Source organism: Gouania willdenowi, chromosome 5 (genome assembly GCF_900634775.1).
Source record: "Gouania willdenowi chromosome 5, fGouWil2.1, whole genome shotgun sequence".
NCBI classification, from domain to species: Eukaryota; Metazoa; Chordata; class Actinopteri; order Blenniiformes; family Gobiesocidae; genus Gouania; species Gouania willdenowi.
In genome coordinates this window covers 310,491-334,334 of record NC_041048.1, presented here as the reverse complement: position 1 = coordinate 334,334, position 23,844 = coordinate 310,491, and the positions used below count along the sequence as shown (strand labels likewise).

The 23,844-nt window shown below is 42.3% G+C and overlaps 4 protein-coding genes across 6 annotated transcripts; 2 read left to right on the top strand and 2 right to left on the bottom strand.

Moving 5' to 3' along the window:
• The first annotated feature begins 1,006 nt into the window (after positions 1-1,006).
• Positions 1,007-8,163, top strand: LOC114463898 (deoxynucleotidyltransferase terminal-interacting protein 1). 2 transcript variants are annotated; one of them, XM_028447779.1, is made up of 13 exons: positions 1,007-1,199; positions 2,279-2,346; positions 2,424-2,520; positions 2,796-2,894; positions 2,970-3,029; positions 3,089-3,151; positions 3,215-3,270; positions 3,351-3,393; positions 3,800-3,858; positions 5,663-5,723; positions 5,802-5,873; positions 6,067-6,122; positions 7,975-8,163. In XM_028447779.1, exons 1-13 carry the CDS (start codon positions 1,128-1,130, stop codon positions 8,081-8,083), a joined length of 915 nt encoding a protein of 304 aa, XP_028303580.1. In that variant the 5' UTR covers positions 1,007-1,127; the 3' UTR covers positions 8,084-8,163. The 2 variants fall into 2 exon arrangements, with proteins under 2 accessions (XP_028303580.1, XP_028303581.1); XM_028447780.1 differs by lacking the exon at positions 7,975-8,163 and adding an exon at positions 6,605-6,995.
• Positions 8,164-8,207: 44 nt separating this feature from the next.
• On the bottom strand, positions 8,208-9,382 carry LOC114463908 (DNA-directed RNA polymerase II subunit RPB11-a). The gene is made up of 3 exons (XM_028447793.1): positions 9,195-9,382; positions 8,429-8,537; positions 8,208-8,366 (listed from the first exon to the last, which is right to left on the bottom strand). The coding sequence occupies exons 1-3, from the start codon at positions 9,335-9,337 to the stop codon at positions 8,265-8,267; spliced, it is 354 nt and encodes a 117-aa protein (XP_028303594.1). The 5' UTR covers positions 9,338-9,382; the 3' UTR covers positions 8,208-8,264.
• A 3,261-nt stretch (positions 9,383-12,643) lies between these two features.
• Positions 12,644-19,148, top strand: LOC114463905 (ubiquitin-conjugating enzyme E2 C-like). 2 transcript variants are annotated; one of them, XM_028447790.1, is made up of 7 exons: positions 12,644-12,769; positions 12,914-13,010; positions 15,986-16,013; positions 16,340-16,426; positions 17,868-18,072; positions 18,550-18,609; positions 19,022-19,148. In XM_028447790.1, the coding sequence occupies exons 2-7, from the start codon at positions 12,916-12,918 to the stop codon at positions 19,057-19,059; spliced, it is 513 nt and encodes a 170-aa protein (XP_028303591.1). In that variant the 5' UTR covers positions 12,644-12,769; positions 12,914-12,915; the 3' UTR covers positions 19,060-19,148. The 2 variants fall into 2 exon arrangements, with proteins under 2 accessions (XP_028303591.1, XP_028303590.1); XM_028447789.1 differs by having other exon boundaries at positions 12,653-12,849.
• An 833-nt stretch (positions 19,149-19,981) lies between these two features.
• Positions 19,982-23,467, bottom strand: LOC114462858 (regulator of G-protein signaling 9-binding protein-like). Its single transcript, XM_028445930.1, has 4 exons — positions 23,302-23,467; positions 23,055-23,243; positions 22,853-22,986; positions 19,982-20,140 (listed from the first exon to the last, which is right to left on the bottom strand). Exons 1-4 carry the CDS (start codon positions 23,465-23,467, stop codon positions 19,982-19,984), a joined length of 648 nt encoding a protein of 215 aa, XP_028301731.1.
• Between the last annotated feature and the right edge of the window lie 377 nt (positions 23,468-23,844).

Here is a 23,844-nt window from a genome sequence, read left to right as displayed (position 1 = left end):
TGGATGATACGCTGCAGTCTGACCTTGTCCTTGGCCGTAGCTGCAGGTACCAGATGGTGATGGAGGAGCAGAGGATGGACTGGATGATGGAGCTGTAGAAGTTCACCATCATCTTTGTTGGAACACTGAACTTCTTCAGCTGCTACAGGAAGTACATCCTCTGCTGAGCTTTTTTGATGATGGAGCTGATGTTCAGCTCCACTTGAGGTCCTGAGTGATGATGGTCCCCAGGAAGCAGAAGTACTCCACAGAGCTCACTGTAGAGTCTCCCAGGGTGAGGGGGGTGAGGGGGGCTGGGTTCTTCCTGAAGTCTGCTATCATCTCCACTGTCTTTAAAGCATTGAGCTCCAGGTTGTTCTGGCTGCACCAGGACACCAGCCGGTCTGTCTCCACCTGTAGTCAGACTCGTCTCCATCAGAGATGAGACCATGATGGTCGTGTCGTCTGCAAACTTCAGGAGTTTGACCGACTGGTGAGAGGAGGTGCAGATGTTGGTGTACAGGGATCTGTACCTGGTCACTAGTTAGTCTCACCTGGTCACTAGTTAGTCTCACCTGGTCATTCAACAGAACAATCAAACTTGTTTCTTTAATGAAATATCATATTAAATAATTTATACATTTACCAGTATGCCATAGCCTACCTGTCTTTGTTAGAGTATAATACAAAGTATTTTAGCATAAAAGCACCTCTTTTCAATGTTGACAGCAATCTGTTTCATAAGTAAATATTTGCCGTTCGTAACAAACTAAACCGTGTGAAAATTGGGTAAAAATTCGGGGAGTTATGATGATTACTGTAATTGGGGATAAACCTTCCTCAGTAGAAATAAATGCATTTGAGACCTATCCAAGATGGCGGCCGCGCTGATCGCTAGCGTTAGTCAATGAGGCGTTTATGTAACAATTGTCTATGGGCGGGAGCAGTCGATGCGGCGTCTTCGTGTATAATGTCTATGGATGAACATGTTTGAGTGATTTATATTTATATAGTGTGAGCACACGATGGCGCTAGAGAACACACACTGTCAGCTTTAAACACCAAAGAAGAAGAAGCAGTTTCCTGGTTAGCATTGTTAGCCCAGCTAAACTAAACTAAACCCCGAACTGAACCGGGTTAATCTGAGAATGGACGCAGAGCTCGGAGTCGCAGGCCGAGAATGGAGGACTGAAGCTCGGGAAGAAGATCAAGAGCGACCGGTGAGAGCCGGAGCTAACAGGCTAATGCTAACAAACAATAAACAAACACGGGCAGAGGGTTTGTTCCAGACTAAAACTGGATCAGTTAATCATGGAGACATAGTGAGTGGTTTATCTGCTGCAGACAGTTATTTAAAATAAATTATTATTGATAATGATTAGTAATAATAATATAACAAAGGAACAGACTCGGTTCTACATGTTCTCACCATCTACTGCTTTATGGTCGGATTAAATAAAGGAATCAAACAGATTTTATGTTATATAGAAAACGTGTCAACTCATCCGAACCTGAGGATCATCCAATTTGTCCTCAGGAGGAAATAAAAAGTGACATGAAAACTGAATCATTGTGTAAATGAAACTCAACAATATATCCCTGGTGCTTTTATCACATGATTGCAGTCATTTTTCATGTTGAAAAAACTCTAAATTCTTACAAAATCCTTCATATTTCCTCAAATTATTAAATAATATTTCTAATTAAATAGAAATGTGCAGGTATGTAAAGGGTTAATTGGCCAATGTAAGGGTCTTTGTCTCCCTCTAGTGGAGAGAGTGTCAAATTACATCTCGGTGCATCTGACGTGATGCAGAAGCTAAATGAAATCCATCTAATTCCCGTTCATCAGGGTCACAGGGGTCTGCTGGTGCCAATTTCCGGCTCTCATTGGGCGCTGGGCGGGGGTACACCCTGGACAGGGCGCCAGTCCATCACAGGGTGACATAGACAGACAACCACTCACTCATATGGGCCATTTAGAGACTCCCATCACCCTTACAGTCATGTGTTCTGGATTGTGGGAGGAAGCCGGGGTACCCTGAGGAAACCACGCAGCACGGGGAGAACATGCAAACTCCACACAGAAAGAACCCAGGTGTCCACCCCAGGGCTTGAACCCAGGACCTTCTTGCTGTGAAGCGGATGTGCTAACCACTAAGCCACCGTGTGCTAAATGAAATCTAGCAGTACAAATAAAACATGTGTAAACCTCAACATAACCGCAGCGCTGCAGTAGCTTCCATTGTGTTGTTTTTATACTGTGTGTGTGTGTGTGTGTGTGTGTGTGTGCGTGTAGCCGTGGAACATGATGATCAAACACAGACAGATTCAGAGACGAGGACGTCGCTCACACATGAGTGTCAGGTCAGTAACACACATTTATCAGCACTACACACTCCTATCAGCTCACTGTGTGTGTGTGTGTGTGTGTGTGTGTGTAGCTACACTGACCCTCAGGTGTCCATGGATCTGTTACGAGCCGTTCTACAGCCCAGTTTTAATGATGACATCATGGCCGTGTTTAAGAAGTACCACAAGGTCAGAAAACACACACAAACTACACACTATACACACTATACTAGTGATGCCACTAACAGATGACACTGATGGACTAGTCCACTCGTCTGTTACACCAGGTTCATCTAAAACACTTCACATTAAGCAGAAGCAATATTATTGATCAATAATCACATTAAACTATGACAATTGTAAAAAAAACGTTTACATCATGAAATGTAGATTGAGAGAAGTATTAAACTAGTGTAAAATAGCGTTACATTTATGTAAACTGGTGTTAAACTGGTGGGTTGCAGTTCTTGGAGAAGGCAGCGGAGAACGTGAAGGAGAACGTGGGACAGGAAGTTCCCACTGATCAGCTGATCAAAGAAACCTGCAGGAGCGTGCTGGAACATGTGAGGTCACTTCCTGTTATCATATGACTTTGTGAGGTCACACGCTGACCTTTGACTTTCTAATGTCACCTTCAGGCCAAACAAATGTTTCCAGAGGCAGATGGAAAGAGGGCGGGGCCAGAGATTAACATCAAGGTAAAGAGACCAATCAGAGCTCAGCTGTGTCACTAGTCTGACCTTTGTTTACGCCTCAGTGTCAGAGGATCAAAGCTACTGATGAAGACTATGGTCAGAGAGGAAGTCCCATGATGAAGAAGGTGTGTGTGTTAGTGTGTGTTAGTGTGTAACATTGTGTAACATTGAACTCTCTCTAATTTCAGAGGAAAACTCGTCCAGGTGGCATCGCCTCATCTGATCGACCAATCGGCTTCTCTCAGTGAGTGACATCATCACTGTGACATCATCACTGCTGATTCATATATATATATGTGTGTGTGTGTGTGTGTGTGCGCGCAGAGTGAAACCCAGGTCTGAGCCAATCAGGAGAGAGGGACCAAAGGTGAGCACACACAGGGGTTATGAAGTGTAACGTGTGTGCTAAAATATGTGTGCTGTCGTGCGTGTGCTAATGTGTGTGCTCGCTAACGTGTGCATACTAACGTGTGCGTACTAATGTGTGTGCTCGCTAACGTGTGCATACTAACGTGTGCGTGCTAACGTGTGCATACTAACGTGTGCATACTAATGTGTGCTAACGCGTGCGTACTAATGTGTGTGTGCGTGCTAGCGTGTGCCTACTAACGTGTGCAAACGCGTGCGTTCCAATGTGTGTGCGTACTAACACGTGCCTACTGACGTGTGCATACTAATGTGTGCTAACACGTGCATACTAATGTGTGTGCTCGCTAACGCGTGCCTACTGACGTGTGTGTGTGTGTGTGCGTGTGCGTGTGTGTGTGTTCTAGTGGGATCCTTCCAGACTCAGTGAAAACAGTACGTTTGTTCTTGGCTCCAGAGCCAACAAGTGAGTCAGTCTTTTATTTTGAAAATCTCCTAAACAAACACCTGTTTATCTTTACTCACTATGATGTCACTGTGATGCCTAGGGATGGGAATCTAAAACCTGTTCTTTCTGAGAACTGTTCCCATTAATTCAATTCCTAGGAATCGTTTGATTGTATTTCAATTCCGCTTATCGGTTCCTCTTACGTAACGATAAACTCCTCCAGGTCCTGTATATTGTGTTTATGCAAGCACTAAGTGAAGCTCCTCCCACCATACAGTTGTTTGCTGTCCACCGTGGAGAATCCACCTCTTCCACCCACAGCTGTGCTGTCCTTCATGCTGTGTTTGTAGCATCTCTGTTGCTACGCTAGTCACTTCCTGGTTCTGTACACTCACGCTAAAGTTGATTCTTGCACAAACTTTTCTTCTGAAAACAACAAACTTTAACAAGAACACACACCAGAGGTTTATTCCATAAAACAGGTGATGTTCAAACTCTGAGTATCTCATTCCTAAACGTGAGGTATGTTCTTCTGAGTATGTTACCATGGTAACATTGTCCATGAACTAAACCTGGTCACTGACAGGTTTTATCAAAGAAACCCTGGGTTTCTACCTGGCTCCGCCCACCTGAACACTTTAATGAATCTTAACACTTTTCTCTGAAACACATTAGTGACATCACACACCACAGACGTGTTCACATCATTACTAATGTTGTGTTGATTTATTTATTTATTTATTTTTTTATTAAGCAGTAGTTTTCTTTATAACATTGTAGATGTAGATCATTTAGTGAAACACATTGAATTGTGACGCTGCTCTTGCAAGTGATGGGTCACTGGTTCACGTCCCGCTTCAGTGTTTTTTTATGACATATTTTATGACGTAGAGATGAATCTGGTGATATTACATTAAAATCAATATAAATGATTAGATATGAAGCATCAGTCACTGTGTTTATATCCAGTGTAACAGGAGGACTCTCTATACAGACATCCTATGATGCTGACACGTCTCCTCAGACACATTTATTATTATTATTATTCACCACTCGTCACGTCACTGAAGAGATAAAGTGATGAAGCTGTAATGAATCAGATACACAGAGTTTACCATGGAGGGTATGTTGACCTAGAGTTTATGGATAGACTCAGAGTTTGTTAAACCTCCTTTATGGAACACACCTCTGATCACCAGTTTATGTCATAACAAGTAGTCAGACACTGGAGACGGACTGGTACTGATCATTGTCTTTAGTTTGATTTTTCTCTCACACACACACACAGCTGATGACATCACATGTAACAGGGACGGCGTCTCTGAAGGTCCATTTATAGAAATGTAAACAAAGACTAAACTAAAGCTTTACCATTTAAATACATAACAATAAGTGCAGCTGTACTTTTGATTAATATGTTTTTTTTACAGAATAATTATTTGTTTTATGTCTGAATTAGTTTTAAATCAAGTTGTTCAAAAGGAGAACTGTAAATATTCTCAAATGTTTGTAGCCAAAATGTGTCATATGTTGTAATAATAATAATAATAATTGAAAAGGTTTATGTAGCGCTTTTGTGTATACTATTATCCAGTGAAAACAATCTATATCAGGTGGATTAAAAGAGAGCTGATATTCCCGTAGGAAATTAAAGAGACTAAGATAAAATAATAAAACAAATCTATTTGTTTTATTTAATTCAGTCACTCAATGAGAATCCAATCAATAAGCAGTATCAATAATGGCATTGGAATTTGCGAAATTCTTATTAATTCCCATCCCTAGTGATGTCACTGTGATGACATCTATGATGTCACTGCAGAGCGTTGGGGATGGGCGGGACCAGAGGGAGAATCTACATCAAACACGCTGACCTTTTCAAGGTAAAAACACACACATTTGTTGCTTAGCAACAGCCTCTTCATCACATGACTCACCATGTGTCACATGACCTGTTCCAGTACGCTGCAGACGCTAAAGACAAGCAGTGGTTGGCTGAGAGACATCACATGAGAGCAACAGGAGGGAAGATGGTGAGAAAGGGGGCGGGGCCACTGGGTGATGGAGTGTTTAATGATGTGTGTGTGTGTGTGTGTGTGTGTGTGTGTGTGTGTGTGTGTGTGTGTGTGTGTGTGTGTGTGTGTGTGTGTGTGTGTGTGTGTGTGTGTGTGTGTGTGTGTGTGTGTGTGTGTGTGTGTGTGTGTGTGTGTGTGTGTGTGTGTGTAGGCCTACCTGCTGATTGAACAAGACATCCAGGACCTGTCTAGCAGTGATGAATATCGGTGAGTGTGTGTGACGATAACTGCTCACAGCTAGCTTAGCTTAGCCTGTGTCCATGCTATCACTGTGGTATTGTTCCATGAAGCTGGATTTATTAACCCTGTTATTCTGTGTACACTGGTTAACTTCTTACAGGTAAATCACCATGGTAACAAACAAAAAAAGATTTATATGTGATGAACTGACCTTCGTTAGTCATTCATTCATATAGTGTTGGTGAGTCCTGTAGGTAAAAGCTACTGTAACTTTATATATATACTGTATATCTATAGATCTATATTTACCTTTATATATAGTAGACTGTATATGGATTATATCTACCTATATATATATAGATCTATATCTAACATTCTATATATTTATCTATGGATTATTATCAGAATCTATGGCAAGCCATTTAGGAAATTAAATATATATGTATATAAAAGTCTGAATATTTAGGAGGAAATTTAAGGAAAATTTGAATATATATGTGTATTTATAGACGTCCATTGACACCTTGAACAAGGAGGACCAGACACAAAGGTCATGGCTAAAGAGGCTGGATGTTCACAGAGTCCAAACACATTCATAGAGGTGAAGGGAAGGAAAAACAATAGTGATAGCCACGCCCCCTGGAGAGGATTGTGTAACTAAACCCATTCAAACATGTGGAGGAGATTCACAAAGAGTGACTGTAGCTGGAGTCAGAGCTTCAAGAACCACCACGTACAGACGTATGTAAGACATGTTTCAGCTGTAGCATTCCTGGTGTCAAGACACTGAACTAGAGACAGCGTCAGAAGCGTCTCGTCTGGGCTAAAGACAAAAAGGACTGGACTGCTGCTGAGTGGTCCAAAGTGATGTTCTCTGATCAAAGGACATTTAGCATGTTCTTTGGAGATCAAGGTCCCAGAGTCTGGAGGAAGAGAGGAGAGGAACAGAATCCACGTTGCTTGAGGTGGAGTGTAAAGTTTCCACAGTCAGTGATGGTTTGAGGTGCCATGTCATGTGCTGGTGTTGGTCCACTGTGGTTCCTTAGGTCCAAGGTCAACGTAGACGTCTACCAGGAAGTTTTAGAGCACTTCATGCTTCCTGCTGCTGACCAACTTTATGGAGATGCACATTTCATTTTCCATCAGGACCTAACACCTGCACACAGTGCTAAAGCTACCAGTACCTGGTTTAAGGACCATGGTATCCCTGTTCTTGATTGGTCATCAAACTGGCCTGACCTTCACCCCATAGAACATCTATGAGGTATTGTGAAGAGGAAGATGTGAGACACCAGACCCAACAATGCAGAAGAGCTGAAGGTCACTATCAGAACAACCTGGGCTCTCATAACACCTGATCAGTACCACAGACTGATCCACTCCATGCCACGCCCACTGCTGCAGTAATTCAGACAAAACCAACTAAGTATTGAGTACATGATCATACTTTTCATCTTCATACTTTTCAGTTGGTCAACATTTCTATAAATCTGTTTTTGTATCAGTCTTAGTAATTTTCTGATATACTGGGATTTTCATTAGTTGTCAGTTATAATCATCAACATTGAAATAAACATTTGAAATATAACAGTCTGTGTGAAATGAATGAATATAATATACATTGTTCACTTTTTGAATGAAATTACTGAAATAAATCAACTTATTTAATTATATGACCAGCAACTTTATATATTTGTATCTGTAGATTCATATCTACGTCTCTATATATCTATATCTGTATGTCTATATCACCCCCTGCTGGTGTGTACCACACATTACTGGCTCTGAAGTTTTATTTTGAAGAGTTTATTTCCTCTTGAGTGTTTGTGCTGGAGGAGGGGTTTAGTTTCCACAGTAACGGATGTTTCCATGGTAACAGGGAGTGCCCTGAGCTGAAGATGGATGAGCTGAAGCCGTTCTCCGTCCCTGATTGGATGGTGGAGAAGATGCAGAGAGCGATGGAGGCTCAGAGAGACGCTGAGGTCTGAACACTGTCACATGACCACAGGGCTCTGCTCTGATTGGTTCCTCTGCTTTGTTTCTGAAATAAATCTTTTTTTCTCTTTAACTCCGCCCCATGCTGCTCTGTGAGCCAATCAGACACCCACACCATTTCCTGGACATCACACTTTATTCAAACACACTGATGACATCACAGAGTGGGCGGGGTCACTCGATGCCCTCCTGCTTGTCTTTGATGGCAACCCTGAACCTTTCCTCCAATAGGGAGAGCTCGCTGATCAGATCTGTGATGGCATTGGTGAACGCCTCCTGTGTGTGCACACTATTGGTCAGTGTCGTCATGTGATCACCATCAGTGTGTGTGTGTGTACCTGGGGGCTGTAGTCTGGAGTCGTTTGAACTCTGATGACGATCTTGTGTTCTAGAGGATGAGGAACTTTATATCCTGCAAATAACACCTGAGGATCCTTCAGCAGCTGTCTGTGACACACACACACACACACACACACACACACAGTGTTTACATGGACACGAGGACGCTCCGTGTGTAGCGATGTGTGTGTAATAGGTTTGTCACGTAAGGGCGACCGTGGCTCAGGTGGTAGTGGGTCGTCTTCTGATCGAGAGGTTGGGGGTTCGATCCCAGTACCTGACTATGTGTCGAAGTGTCCTTGGGCAAGGCACTGAACCCTAAGTTGCTCCCAGTGGTCGACTAGTGCCTTGCATGTCAGTCCTGTCCCACTGGTGAATGAGCTGATATGTAAAGCTTCAGTGTGGTTATAAAACTCTATATAAATCAAGTCCATTTAACATTTACGTTACTAGAATTTCAAACTCGATATCGATACTCAGAGAAACTCGATACCGCGGGGCAAAAAAAGAAGCATAATTAACTTTAATAAAGTTGAAAAAACAAACTATGAACAGTATATTTTTAAATGTAGTGTAACATTTAACATCTGTAAACAACAACTATTACACTTTTTTGAGAAAGTATGACAAAATTTAGCATATTTTTCCTTCTCATTTTTGACTAAAACTGGTTGTACAGCTTGTTTTTAAAATATTCATATATTATTTTCATAAAAAATGAATAGTGTGTGTGTCCATGTTATTGTGTAGTAGTGTGTAACTCACGCTCTGATCGCGTTCCCCAGCGTGTGTTCCTCTTTATTCAAAGTGAATAAACACGTGTTTGGAACCTTCGTATCTTTGCTGATGTTGATCTTTTTCTCTCCTTCGAACAGAAGAAAAGACTCAAAAGCTGGAGGCGCGTTCATGGCGGCGGATTGACCCTCTGACGTCACTTCCTTTTTCTTCTTCTGTTTTCCGGCAGACTGTACACTGAAAACGCGTAATGCTGCCCTCTTCTGTTCAATAGAATCACTGCACTTTAGATTCTCAAACAGAGGTTGGTGGACAGAAAATAACCTTATCTATTAAACACTGATTTGTTTGAGGCAAAAACGTTGATCAAAGATTGAAAGTTCTTTAAAAAACATTTTCCTCTTTTATCAGAGTAACAGACACATGACAGTAAAACATGTGAAATAGTCACTGACATAATTCAATATGCGGAAAAAGCCCACAATGCCCCAGTTTTAATCTGGTTAGTTTAACATTTTTTTACTAAACAATTTCAAAATTACAAAGACTCAGTGAGGATAATATCTGAACTTATTACAGCTGTAGAAGCAAGAACAGAATAAAAACAACATCTAAAGCAAAAGGAGGTACAATAAAGGAAAGCAAAAGAGCACAAAAATATATATAAACTATAAAATAAAATATATATAAAATATAATCGGAGCATAGACAGAGGAGATCAGGGATAAACATGTTGACCAGTTTACAACTTCACAGAGCGGACCGAGACGAGGAGCTACAGAGAAGATGAAAGGTGGAGGAATCTGCTTTTATGTGAACAGTAACTGGTGTAACGACGTGACAGTGATCCTCCAGCACTGCTCTCCTCACCTGGAATCCTTTATTATCAACAACAAACCCTTCTATTCTCCCCGTGAGTTCACTTCATTCATCCTGGTTGGTGTGAACATCCCACCATCAGCTGATGTGTGTGAGGCACAGCACACACTCGCCGACCAGATCCTGTGCATGGAGCGGACCTACCTGGACTCTTTTATCATTGTGCTTGGTGACTTTAATAAAGGGGACCTCTCACACCAGCTCCCCAAATATAGACAATTAATTAAATGTCTGACCAGAGAGGAGAAGACACTGGATCACTGTTACACCACACTAAGCAGTGCTTATCACGCCGTTTCCCGTGCTGCACTGGGCCTATCGGACCATGTGATGGTCCACCTGATTCCTTCATACAGACAGAGGCTGAAGCTCTGTAAACCTGTGGTGAAGGAATCTAAACAGTGGACCAGTGAAGCAGTGGAGAAACTCCAGGAGTGTTTGGACTGGACTGACTGGGATGTTTTCAGGTCTGCGAACAGTTCTCTGGATGAGTTTACAGACGCTGTGACGTCCTACATCAGCTTCTGTGAGGACAGCTGCATTCCATCAAAGACCAGGGTGAGTTATAACAATGACAAACCCTGGTTCACAGCTAAGCTCAGAGGGCTGAGGACAGACAAAGAGGACGCTTTCAGGAGTGGAGACAGAGCCAGGTACAGAGAGTCGAAGTACACGTTTGGAAAGGAGGTGAGAAAAGACTCAGAGAAGCTACAACATCAGTTCTCTGCTAACGACTGCTTCTGTCTGGAGAGGCTCAGGTAAATAACAAACTACAAGCCCAGAGCTCCTGATGCTGCTAACAACCTCTGCCTGACCAACAGTCTGAATAACTTCTATTGTAGATTTGACAGACAATGGGACAGACCTGACTCCTCCCCCCTCACACCTCTGACCAGCCTCACTCCATCACCTTCACCTACACCAGGATCCTGTTTGTGGATTTCAGCTCTGCTTTCAACACTATAATCCCAGCTCTCCTTCAGGACAAGCTTTCTTAGCTGAACGTGCCAGACTCCACCTGCACGTGGATCACAGACTTCCTGTCTGACAGGAAGCAGCACGTGAAGCTGGGAAAAACCATCTCTGCTCCAGGACCATCAGCACTGGTTCTCCTCAGGGCTGTGTTCTTTCTCCTCTGATCTTCTCCCTGTACACCAACAGCTGCACCTCCTCTCACCAGTCGGTCAAACTCCTGAAGTTTGCAGACGACACGACCATCATCGTCTCATCTCTGATGGACCTGGAGCTCAACGCTTTAAAGACAGTGGAGATGATAGCAGACTTCAGGAAGAACCCAGCCCCCCTCACCCCCCTCACCCTGGGAGACTCTACAGTGAGCTCTGTGGAGAACTTCTGCTTCCTGGGGACCATCATCACTCAGGACCTCAAGTGGAGCTGAACATCAGCTCCATCATCAAAAAAGCTCAGCAGAGGATGTACTTCCTGTAGCAGCTGAAGAAGTTCAGTGTTCCAACAAAGATGATGGTGAACTTCTACAGCTCCATCATCCAGTCCATCCTCTGCTCCTCCATCACCATCTGGTACGCTGCAGCTACGGCCAAGGACAAGGCCAGACTGCAGCGTATCATCCACTCTGCAGAGAAGGTCATCGGCTGCAATCTGCCCTCCCTCCAGGACAGTGTCTGCTGCTTCATATCTAATCATTTATATTGATTTTTAATGTAAACCAACCGCTTCTTATAGCAGCGTCACAAGTCACTGAGCCATCATAACATCATAGATGTATGATCTACAGATTTAACTGTATAACAATATAAAACAATAATCAAGCCTTAAAAGTGTATTAATTTAAATGATCATCTCCTCCTTTATATTATCTACAGGTTTGTATTCAGTGAACTTTACTACAGACGTCAGTAGATGTTTTAATGTAGATCAACCTCTCAGTGTGTTTCACTAAATGATCTACATCTACAATGTTAGAAAGAAAATTACTGTTATCACAAAAAAAGAAAAAAAACATAAATCAACACAACATTAGTAATGATGTGAACACGTCTGTGGTGTGTGATGTCACTAATGTGTTTCAGAGAAAAGTGTTAAGGTTTATTAAAGTGTTCAGGTGGGCGGAGCCAGGTAGAAACCCAGGGTTTCTTTGATAAAACCTGTCAGTGACCAGGTTTAGTTCAGGGACAATGTTACCATGGTAACAGACTCAGAGTTTGAACATAACCTGTTTTATAGAACACCACTCTGGTTGACCACAGTCTACTGCCCTGCACAAGAGCTTCACGTCACTTCCTGTGCCCTCACGTGAATTAAAAGTCGTTACTGCCTCCCACTGGCGAACAGAAGAATTACAGGGCTAATCATTTTTGTTTATTTTTTTAAAACTCACGGAGACTGAATTTATCTTTATTCATTCATTTATGAACTCAGTTAGATTATTTATAAATATATTTATTTATATATATTATTATATATATTGATTATTATTTTTAGATTTTCCAGTCTCGTCCTTAAAGCTATGACGTCACTACCCCAGTCCTATCACAGTGCCTCTCTTCACAAAGCTTGTTTTTAAACCTCGATAGCTGATTGGCTCTCCCAGCCTATAGGGCGGGGGCTGATTTCAAATCTCGGCTCCTGATTGGCTCTCTCAGCTATTGAACGGTATCCGTTTAAACCACAGTGCGGGAGACCCAGAGTCCGTTAGAACCGATCACAGACACGGCTACGGACACAGCTACGGACACAGACCAGCGGTCAGATTTCCGTCCGTCTGTTATTAACTCAATTTTTTTTTTTTTACCCACAGACAGACAGGCTAACAGCGGAGCTAACGGTAGAAGCCAACAGAGTTAGCTAGTTCAGTATCAGTGTCAGTAACTGTCTGTCTGTGTCTGTAGGTATGGCCTCCTCTCAGAACGTAGATCCTTCTTCTTCAGCTTCTCTCAAAGGAAACGAGAACAACAGCAGTTCCACCAGAGGCTCCGTCAGTAAGAGGTACGTGTGTGTGTGTGTGTGTGTGTGTAATTCATTGTTGTAACCAAACACACAGAAAACACCTTGGAGGAGGACTGAGATAATGCAGAATTTAAATCTGACTGTAGAAGAGCTGAGCGTAAATGGAGATCAACAAAACTCCAAATTCATCTAGAACTGTACAAAATAAGTCTGTGAAAATCCAATGATGGCTTGTTCAAAGCAAGGCAGCAATACTTTTCTGAAATTATTGCTAAAAATGTCAACAACTCTCACACGTTGTTTTCTGTAATTGAAAAGCTCACAACCCCCCCAGATCAGATAGCCCCTGAATTACTGTCAGCTGGAAAATGCAATGAATTTGCTGTAAATTTCAATGAAAAAATACAATCAATAAGGTCAAACATCAGAACAAACCAGCAAAATAACAAAAAGCTTGAACAGCTTCAACCACTGAGGGAGGAGTCAACTACAATGTTAGAGTTTATTACAGTGAACCCAAAAACAATAGAGGAAACTGTTCAGCAGCTGAATCCATCAACGTGTTGCCTTGACACAAAACCCTCAAACTTCTTTAAAACTGTTGTAAAGTCATTTATCACTGATTAGTATCAGATAATTAACTGATCATTCCAATCAGGCACCGTACCAAAATCCCTGAAAGTAGCTGCTGTGAAACCGCTGTTAAAAAAGAGAACACTGGATGCCTCTATACTGGCTAACTATAGACCAATCAGAACCTTCCATTCATGGCCAACATCATTGAGAAGATGGTCTTCAACCAACTGAGTCAATTCTTAACATTCAACAAAATATCATCGGTCATCGGCTGCAATCTGCCCTCCCTCCAGGACCTGAACCCCTTCAGGATTTTGAGGCGTGCAGGAAAGATTGTGGCCGACTCCTCCCACCCCGGTCATAAACTGTTTCAATCTCTCCCTTCTGGAAGGAGGTTTAGGTCCATCAGGACTAGAACCTCCAGACACAAAAACAGCTTATTTCCCTCTGCCACCATCCACATGAACACACCCCAAGTCACCCACTGATATATATTTATCCTTTATTCTCTATCTATCCTTTATTTATTCCTCATCCTTTATATTTATCATTATTATTATTGTTGCTGGGTTGTTCTTTGTTTTTTTTCTTTCTTTATTTTTTGTTGTTTGTTTTGTGCACCAACTACCAAGACAAATTCCTTGTACTGTCCTTAAAACTGTACATGGCCATTAAAAACATTTCTGATTCTGATATTTGATAAATTTCAGTCAGGTTTTGGTTCTCATCACAGCACAGAAACTGATCTGATCAAAGTGATCAATGACATAAGGTTGAACACTGATTCAGGAAAAGTATCTGTTCTCATTCTATTGGATCTAAGTCTACATTTGACACTGTAGATCATACAATGTTGTTACACAGATTGTAAACATGGGTTGGACTAAATGTTAAAGTAATGGTTTAAGTTCTACTTGGAGGATCAAAGTTATTTTGTAAGCATTGTAAACTTTGAATCTGACAGATTACCAATGTCCTGTGGGGTTCCTCAGGGATCTGTTCTTGGACCTCTTCTGTTTAGCCTTTATATGCTTCCTTTAGGACACATTTTACACAACTGTAAGGTTGATGACACAACTATATCTATTAGGGATGTAACGATTAATCGTAAGGCAGTTAAAAATCGATTCATAGGTATCACGGTTGATATCGATTTTCTGAAAATTTAATCGCAGTACTTTTTTAACCAGCAGAGGGCGCTATCCACAAGTGTAGGCGGCGGGCGGAATCTGCTAATACTTTCTTTCTGGTTGCCTTCTACTCTTAAACATGTTAATAAATGATTCCTTACCCCTTTAGCACCGAAAGAATATCTGTAATATTACTTGAATATCTGTAAAAGTCACGTTTTTCTATTAGCTCTGTCTGCTAGCATAGCATCTCTTCTTCACTGCAAGATATTTGCATGCCAACCGACCACTGTGTTACCAGCGCCCTCTGCTGGTCCAAACAAATATGACGTAAATCATTGCAATCACGTTTTTTTTTTTTTTTTTAAAGTCCAATTGTTAAGGCACAAAATACATTTTCAGTTGCACTTTTAAAAGAAAAAGAACTATTATGCAGTTTTGCATTGTTTATTATAGAACCAGAATTTAAATTATTGGCTTCATTTTCATTTGTATTATTCCTTTATTTATTTCATTCAAGATTTATTTTTAGTTAAATTGCATTGTTTTGAATAGTTTATCAAGGAATTATATCGGGAGTTGAGTGAATCGTTACATCCCTAATATCTATCACTGAACCCAGATGACTATGGTCCCATTGAGGTGTTGTGTGACTGCTTAGAAAAAGTGAAAACTTCCTTCAACTAAACCATGACAAGACGGAGGTGATTGTCTTTGGTAACAATGAAAAGAGGACTGCTGTCAGCAAGTATCTGAGTCTGGATCTTTAGAAGATAAAGACCAAGTCAAAAACCTTGGTGTTCTGATTGACTCAGATCTTACATTCAGCATCAGATCAAATCTATCACAAAAACATCTTCTACCACCTAAAGAACATCTCCAGAGTGAAAGGTTTAATGACTCAGAAAGATCAGGAGAAACTGGTCCATGCTTTTATCTCCAGCAGACTGGACTATTGTAATGGTCTTCATCAAACATCTACAGCTGGTTCAGAACGCTGCAGCTCAGGTCTGAACCAGAACAAAGAGGTCAGAACACATTACACTGGCTCCCAGTCAGCCTCAGAGGAGACTGTAAAGTTCTGCTGCTGGTTATAAATGTGTGAATGGGTATACAAATACATTTGCCTTGCCTTAGTGTGTGTGTGTGTGTGTGTGTGTGTGTGTGTGTGTGTGTGTGTGTGTGTGTGTGTGTGTGTGTGTGTGTGTGTGTGTGTGTGTGTGTGTGTGTGTGTGTGTGTGTGTGTGTGTGTGTGTGTGTGTGTGTGTGTGTGTGTGTGTGTGTGTGTGTGTGTGTGTGTGTGTGCAGGCTGCAGCAGGAGCTGATGACTCTCATGGTGAGTTCACTGATCGTCTGAATTTTCAGCTCTCATTGTTCTACAGTTTAGAGTTAATCCTGGTTTATCTAATCTCAGAGGGTTAGGGTTAAATCCTGTTAGTCAGACTAACTCTGTTTACACAACGTTTTGTTTCTGTTTTTGTTTCCAAAAAGTTCAACATTCACACATTTTCTGAACAATCTGTTTACATGAGACATAAACATGTAATTAACATTATAAACATTAACAGGTAGTAAACAGACACATGCAGAACAGTTGTAATGTTTAGTGGTTTTTCCAGTGTGTGTGTGTGTGTGTTTGTATTAATGTCTGTGTGTGTGTAGATGTCAGGTGATAAAGGGATCTCAGCGTTTCCAGAGTCTGATAATTTGTTCCGATGGATAGGGACCATCGATGGAGCTCAGGGAACGGTAACTATTCTCACCTGGTCACTAGTTAGTCTCACCTGGTCACTAGTTAGTCTCACCTGGTCACTAGTTAGTCTCACCTGGTCACTAGTTAGTCTCACCTGGTCACTAGTTAATCTCACTTGGTCACTAGTTAGTCTCACCTGGTCACTAGTTAGTCTCACCTGGTCACTAGTTAATCTCACTTGGTCACTAGTTAGTCTCACCTGGTCACTAGTTAGTCTCACCTGGTCACTAGTTAGTCTCACCTGGTCACTAGTTAATCTCACTTGGTCACTAGTTAGTCTCACCTGGTCACTAGTTAGTCTCACCTGGTCACTAGTTAGTCTCACCTGGTCACTAGTTAGTCTCACTTGGTCACTAGTTAGTCTCACCTGGTCACTAGTTAGTCTCACCTGGTCACTAGTTAATCTCACCTGGTCACTAGTTAGTCTCACCTGGTCACTAGTTAGTCTCACCTGGTCACTAGTTAGTCTCACCTGGTCACTAGTTAGTCTCACTTGGTCACTAGTTAGTCTCACCTGGTCACTAGTTAGTCTCACCTGGTCACTAGTTAGTCTCACCTGGTCACTAGTTAGTCTCACCTGGTCACTAGTTAATCTCACTTGGTCACTAGTTAGTCTCACCTGGTCACTAGTTAGTCTCACCTGGTCACTAGTTAATCTCACTTGGTCACTAGTTAGTCTCACCTGGTCACTAGTTAGTCTCACCTGGTCACTAGTTAGTCTCACCTGGTCACTAGTTAATCTCACTTGGTCACTAGTTAGTCTCACCTGGTCACTAGTTAGTCTCACCTGGTCACTAGTTAGTCTCACCTGGTCACTAGTTAGTCTCACCTGGTCACTAGTTAATCTCACTTGGTCACTAGTTAGTCTCACCTGGTCACTAGTTAGTCTCACCTGGTCACTAGTTAGTCTCACCTGGTCACTAGTTAGTCTCACCTGGTCACTAGTTAGTCTCACCTGGTCACTAGTTAATCTCACCTGGTCACTAGTTAGTCTCACCTGGTCACTAGTTAGTCTCACCTGGTCACTAGTTAGTCTCACCTGGTCACTAGTTAGTCTCACTTGGTCACTAGTTAGTCTCACCTGGTCACTAGTTAGTCTCACCTGGTCACTAGTTAGTCTCACTTGGTCACTAGTTAGTCTCACCTGGTCACTAGTTAGTCTTACCTGGTCACTAGTTAGTCTCACCTGGTCACTAGTTAGTCTCACCTGGTCACTAGTTAGTCTCACCTGGTCACTAGTTAGTCTCACCTGGTCACTAGTTAGATCAGCTGATTAAAGCTCTTACACAAACAGTCCATCAGTTAATCCTCTCTGACAGTCAGAACATGTTGCACCTTCTCCCCTTCCTGTTTCCTACATGACTCACTTCCTGTTTCCTTCCATCCACGTGATTGATCACTGGGGATGATGTAGACTGATGTTGATCAATGTTCCAGGTGTACGAGGGTCTGAGGTTCAGGCTGACTTTAGACTTCCCTCCTGGGTATCCGTACTCCGCTCCACGCGTCTCCTTCCTGTCTCCATGTTTCCATCCTAACGTTGATGAGAACGGATCAATATGTTTAGACATCCTGAAGGAGAGATGGAGCGCCTCCTACGATGTACGCTGTGTTCTACTGTCAGTGCAGAGTCTGCTCTCAGGTACACACACACTGTTACACACACACACACTGTTACACACACATCTACACACACACACACTGTTACACACACACACTGTTACACACACACACACTGTTACACACATCTACACACACACACACTGTTACACACACACACTGTTACACACGCACACTATTACACACATCTACACACACACTGTTACACACTGTTACACACACACACACTGTTACACACATTTACACACACACTGTTACACACACACACAGTCACACACACACTGTTACACACATCTACACACACACACACACAGTTACACACATCTACACACACACACAGTCACACACATTTACACACACTGTTACACACACACACACAGTCACTCACACACTGTTACACACACACATCTACACACACTGTTACACACACCTGTCCCATTGACTGTGTGTGTGTGTGTGTGTGTGTGTGTGTGTGTGTGTGTGTGTGTGTGTGTTTCAGAGCCCAATAATGAGAGTCCTTTAAACTCAGCAGCAGCAGAACTGTGGAAGGATCCTGTAGGTTAGTGTGTGTGTGTGTGTGTATATAGTGTGTGTGTATCTGTGTGTATGGTGTGTATATAGTGTGTGTGTAACTGTGTGTATGGTGTGTGTATATAGTGTGTGTGTATGGTGTGTAAATAGTGTGTGTATGGTGTGTGTGTATCTGTGTGTAAATAGTGTGTGTGTGTGTGTATATAGTGTGTGTGTATGGTGTGTATATAGTGTGTGTGTATCTGTGTGTATGGTGTGTATATAGTGTGTGTGTATCTGTGTGTATGGTGTGTATATAGTGTGTGTGTATGGTGTGTATATAGTGTGTGTGTATCTGTGTGTATGGTGTGTGTAACTGTGTGTATGGTGTGTGTATAGTGTGTGTGTAACTGTGTGTAACTGTGTGTATAGTGTGTAACAGTGTGTTTGTTGTCTTACAGCGTACAGAGCTCACCTCCTCTCCACTCTGCAGCAGTGATCACCTGATGTGTGTGTGTTACTGTGTGTGCGTTGTACAGTATTTTTATGTTTGTGTGTTACCTTCAAATAAAGTTCTGCTCCAATCAATCTGTTCATTAATCTGATTGGTCCTCAAGTCATTAGGGGCGTGGTCACACTCGTTTGATGAGAATGTGATCACAGCTTGAGCTCCACCTACAGGGGGTGGAGTCTCTGCTTGCTTCATATTTCACCACTGATTCATCCTCCAATAAAGTGTGTGTATAGTTATTTACTGATTAATAAGTTTTACGGAAAACAGAAAAATAACATCACGAAATGAATAAATTAACCTGATTAGTTTAAATACTGCAGTTTGTACATTTGTTTCACCGTTTCTGCTCCAAATTTAGAAATCAGCCAATCACAGCCCTGTTTACAATCAGCGCTCCATCAGCTGTTTGGGGCGTTCCTATTGGTCAGACTCAGACAGCAACGCTGACACTACAACAGTAACTAGCGAACGGGCTAGCTTTGTTACATCGTCACTTTTTATACAAGTATGCTACTAATGCCAAGCTTTTATTTTGAAGGTGTGATGTAAGGAAGCCACTGCTTTCATTTATTTATGTTGTTTTTCAAACTTTGTGATGTCATAGGTTTTGAATTCAGTCTGTAAACAGGAGAGTATCTAAACAACCACACCGCTTTTATTTTGACATCAGCTCACTCACCGCTTTTATTTTGACATCAGTTCACACACAGGAACCAGTATTTCTGGTGATGGTGATGATGTCATACTGAGATCATAATCCAATAAACAAATAAAACATGTTCACTTTGAAAACAAAAATTAAGCATTTTTTTTAGCAAAATGTAATTTTCTGCATGTGCGTGCATTAACAGCATCTGTTTTATTTTGTATAATGACCAAAAACACTTTATTTTGAAAGAACCAGCTTTTATTTAGAAGCCCTGATGCAGCAGCAGCTGGAAACCTTGTTGCTATGGGTGACGACCTCCATCAGGTCCTCCAGACTGTCGTCAGGGGTGTCCAACTCAGTGCCCGACTCAAACCAGGCCGGGTTACCACACTCCACCGCCCACAGGAAGACAGGAACCTTTAGAGGAACCACAGATAGATAGGAACCTTTAGAGGAACCACAGATAGACAGGAACCTTTAGAGGAACCACAGATAGATAGGAACCTTTAGAGGAACCACAGATAGATAGGAACCTTTAGAGGAACCACAGATAGATAGACAGGGACATTTAGAGGAACCACAGATAGATAGACAGGAACCTTTAGAGGAACCACAGATAGATAGGAACCTTTAGAGGAACCACAGATAGATAGGAACCTTTAGAGGAACCACAGATAGATAGACAGGAACCTTTAGAGGAACCACAGATAATAGATAGACAGGAACATTTAGAGGAACCACAGATAGACAGGAACCTTTAGAGGAACCACAGATAGATAGACAGGAACATTTAGAGGAACCACAGATAGATAGACAGGAACCTTTAGAGGAACCACAGATAGATAGGAACCTTTAGAGGAACCACAGATAGATAGGAACCTTTAGAGGAACCACAGATAGATAGGCAGGAACCTTTAGAGGAACCACAGATAATAGATAGACAGGAACATTTAGAGGAACCACAGATAGACAGGAACCTTTAGAGGAACCACAGATAGATAGACAGGAACATTTAGAGGAACCACAGATAGATAGACAGGAACATTTAGAGGAACCACAGATAGACAGGAACATTTAGAGGAACCACAGATAGACAGGAACCTTTAGAGGAACCACAGATAGACAGGAACCTTTAGAGGAACCACAGATAGACAGGAACATTTAGAGGAACCACAGATAGATAGGAACATTTAGAGGAACCACAGATAGATAGACAGGAACATTTAGAGGAACCACAGATAGACAGGAACCTTTAGAGGAACCACAGATAGATAGACAGGAACCTTTAGAGGAACCACAGATAGACAGGAACCTTTAGAGGAACCACAGATAGATAGACAGGAACATTTAGAGGAACCACAGATAGATAGACAGGAACCTTTAGAGGAACCACAGATAGACAGGAACCTTTAGAGGAACCACAGATAGATAGACAGGAACCTTTAGAGGAACCACAGATAGACAGGAACCTTTAGAGGAACCACAGATAGATAGACAGGAACCTTTAGAGGAACCACAGATAGACAGGAACCTTTAGAGGAACCACAGATAGATAGACAGGAACATTTAGAGGAACCACAGATAGACAGGAACCTTTAGAGGAACCACAGATAGATAGACAGGAACCTTTAGAGGAACCACAGATAGATAGACAGGAACATTTAGAGGAACCACAGATAGATAGACAGGAACATTTAGAGGAACCACAGATAGACAGGAACCTTTAGAGGAACCACAGATAGATAGACAGGAACCTTTAGAGGAACCACAGATAGACAGGAACATTTAGAGGAACCACAGATAGATAGGAACCTTTAGAGGAACCACAGATAGATAGACAGGAACATTTAGAGGAACCACAGATAGATAGACAAGAACATTTAGAGGAACCACAGATAGATAGACAGGAACCTTTAGAGGAACCACAGATAGATAGACAGGAACATTTAGAGGAACCACAGATAGACAGGAACCTTTAGAGGAACCACAGATAGACAGGAACATTTAGAGGAACCACAGATAGATAGACAGGAACCTTTAGAGGAACCACAGATAGATAGACAGGAACCTTTAGAGGAACCACAGATAGATAGACAGGAACCTTTAGAGGAACCACAGATAGATAGACAGGAACATTTAGAGGAACCACAGATAGACAGGAACCTTTAGAGGAACCACAGATAGACAGGAACATTTAGAGGAACCACAGATAGATAGACAGGAACATTTAGAGGAACCACAGATAGATAGACAGGAACCTTTAGAGGAACCACAGATAGATAGACAGGAACCTTTAGAGGAACCACAGATAGATAGACAGGAACATTTAGAGGAACCACAGATAGACAGGAACATTTAGAGGAACCACAGATAGACAGGAACCTTTAGAGGAACCACAGATAGATAGACAGGAACCTTTAGAGGAACCACAGATAGACAGGAACCTTTAGAGGAACCACAGATAGACAGGAACATTTAGAGGAACCACAGATAGATAGACAGGAACCTTTAGAGGAACCACAGATAGATAGACAGGAACCTTTAGAGGAACCACAGATAGATAGACAGGAACATTTAGAGGAACCACAGATAGACAGGAACCTTTAGAGGAACCACAGATAGACAGGAACCTTTAGAGGAACCACAGATAGACAGGAACATTTAGAGGAACCACAGATAGATAGACAGGAACCTTTAGAGGAACCACAGATAGATAGACAGGAACCTTTAGAGGAACCACAGATAGATAGACAGGAACATTTAGAGGAACCACAGATAGATAGACAGGAACCTTTAGAGGAACCACAGATAGATAGACAGGAACCTTTAGAGGAACCACAGATAGATAGACAGGAACATTTAGAGGAACCACAGATAGACAGGAACCTTTAGAGGAACCACAGATTGACCTTTAGAGGAACCACAGATAGACAGGAACCTTTAGAGGAACCACAGATAGATAGACAGGAACCTTTAGAGGAACCACAGATAGATAGACAGGAACATTTAGAGGAACCATAGATAGATAGACAGGAACATTTAGAGGAACCATAGATAGATAGACAGGAACCTTTAGAGGAACCACAGATAGATTTAGAGGAACCACAGATAGACAGGAACCTTCCTCACCCTGAGCTGTAGCTCACTCAGGAGTTGTTCCGTCCTACAGATCTGAGTGTTCAGGTCCAGATTTGGTTCTTCTTCTAAACTGATCCATGACTCCTGAGGTGAAGCCTCCAGAACCACCAGCCCATCCACAGCACCTGAGGAACCACAGGAACCATCAAAGAACCAGACCAGAAACCAATTAGGGGGCGGGGCCTTAGCTCACCTGTGTTGACCAATGTGCGTCGATCAGTAAGAGGGAACCAACCAATCAGATGGCTCGCTTTACGCATGTCAGACAGGAAGTTCTCCACCGCAGACAGGAAGTTAACCCACAGACGTTCTGAAGACTTCCTGTCTTTCAACATGGAGGGGGTGGAGCCAGACAACTGACACAACAGACGCTGGGAAAGAGCTACAGACAGACAAACAGGTGAGAGACGGGTGAGCTACAGATGTAGCTACAGATGTACCTGACACCACTCTCTCAGCTCTTCTTCTACTCTCTTCCATCTGTTCCCTCAGGAAGTGTCCATCAGCTGAGCTGCCCACGCACGCCACCATGTGATGGAAACAGGAAGTGATGTAGGACAACCGCTGGAGCGCCAACTCATCTACTGACCAACGCCACAGACTCATGGTCCTTCAGACAGACAGACAGGTTACAGACAAACTACTGACAGACGCTTCAGTATTTCTATCCTCAGCCACTCTTTGAAGAGCTGTGTGTGTATGTGTGTGTGGGGGGGGGGGGGGGGGGGGGGGGGGGGGGGACTCAGGGGACTCGTTAGTTTTAATTACAACAAAACAGCTGAGTCTGTAAGGGGCGGAGCCTCAGGCACACATATCAGTGACATTACAGTTCATGGAAAACAGGTTATGTTCAAACTCTGAGTATGTTACCATGGTAACATTGTCCATGAACTAAACCTGGTCACTGACAGGTTTTATCAAAGAAACCCTGGGTTTCTACCTGGCTCCGCCCACCTGAACACTTTAATAAACCTTAACACTTT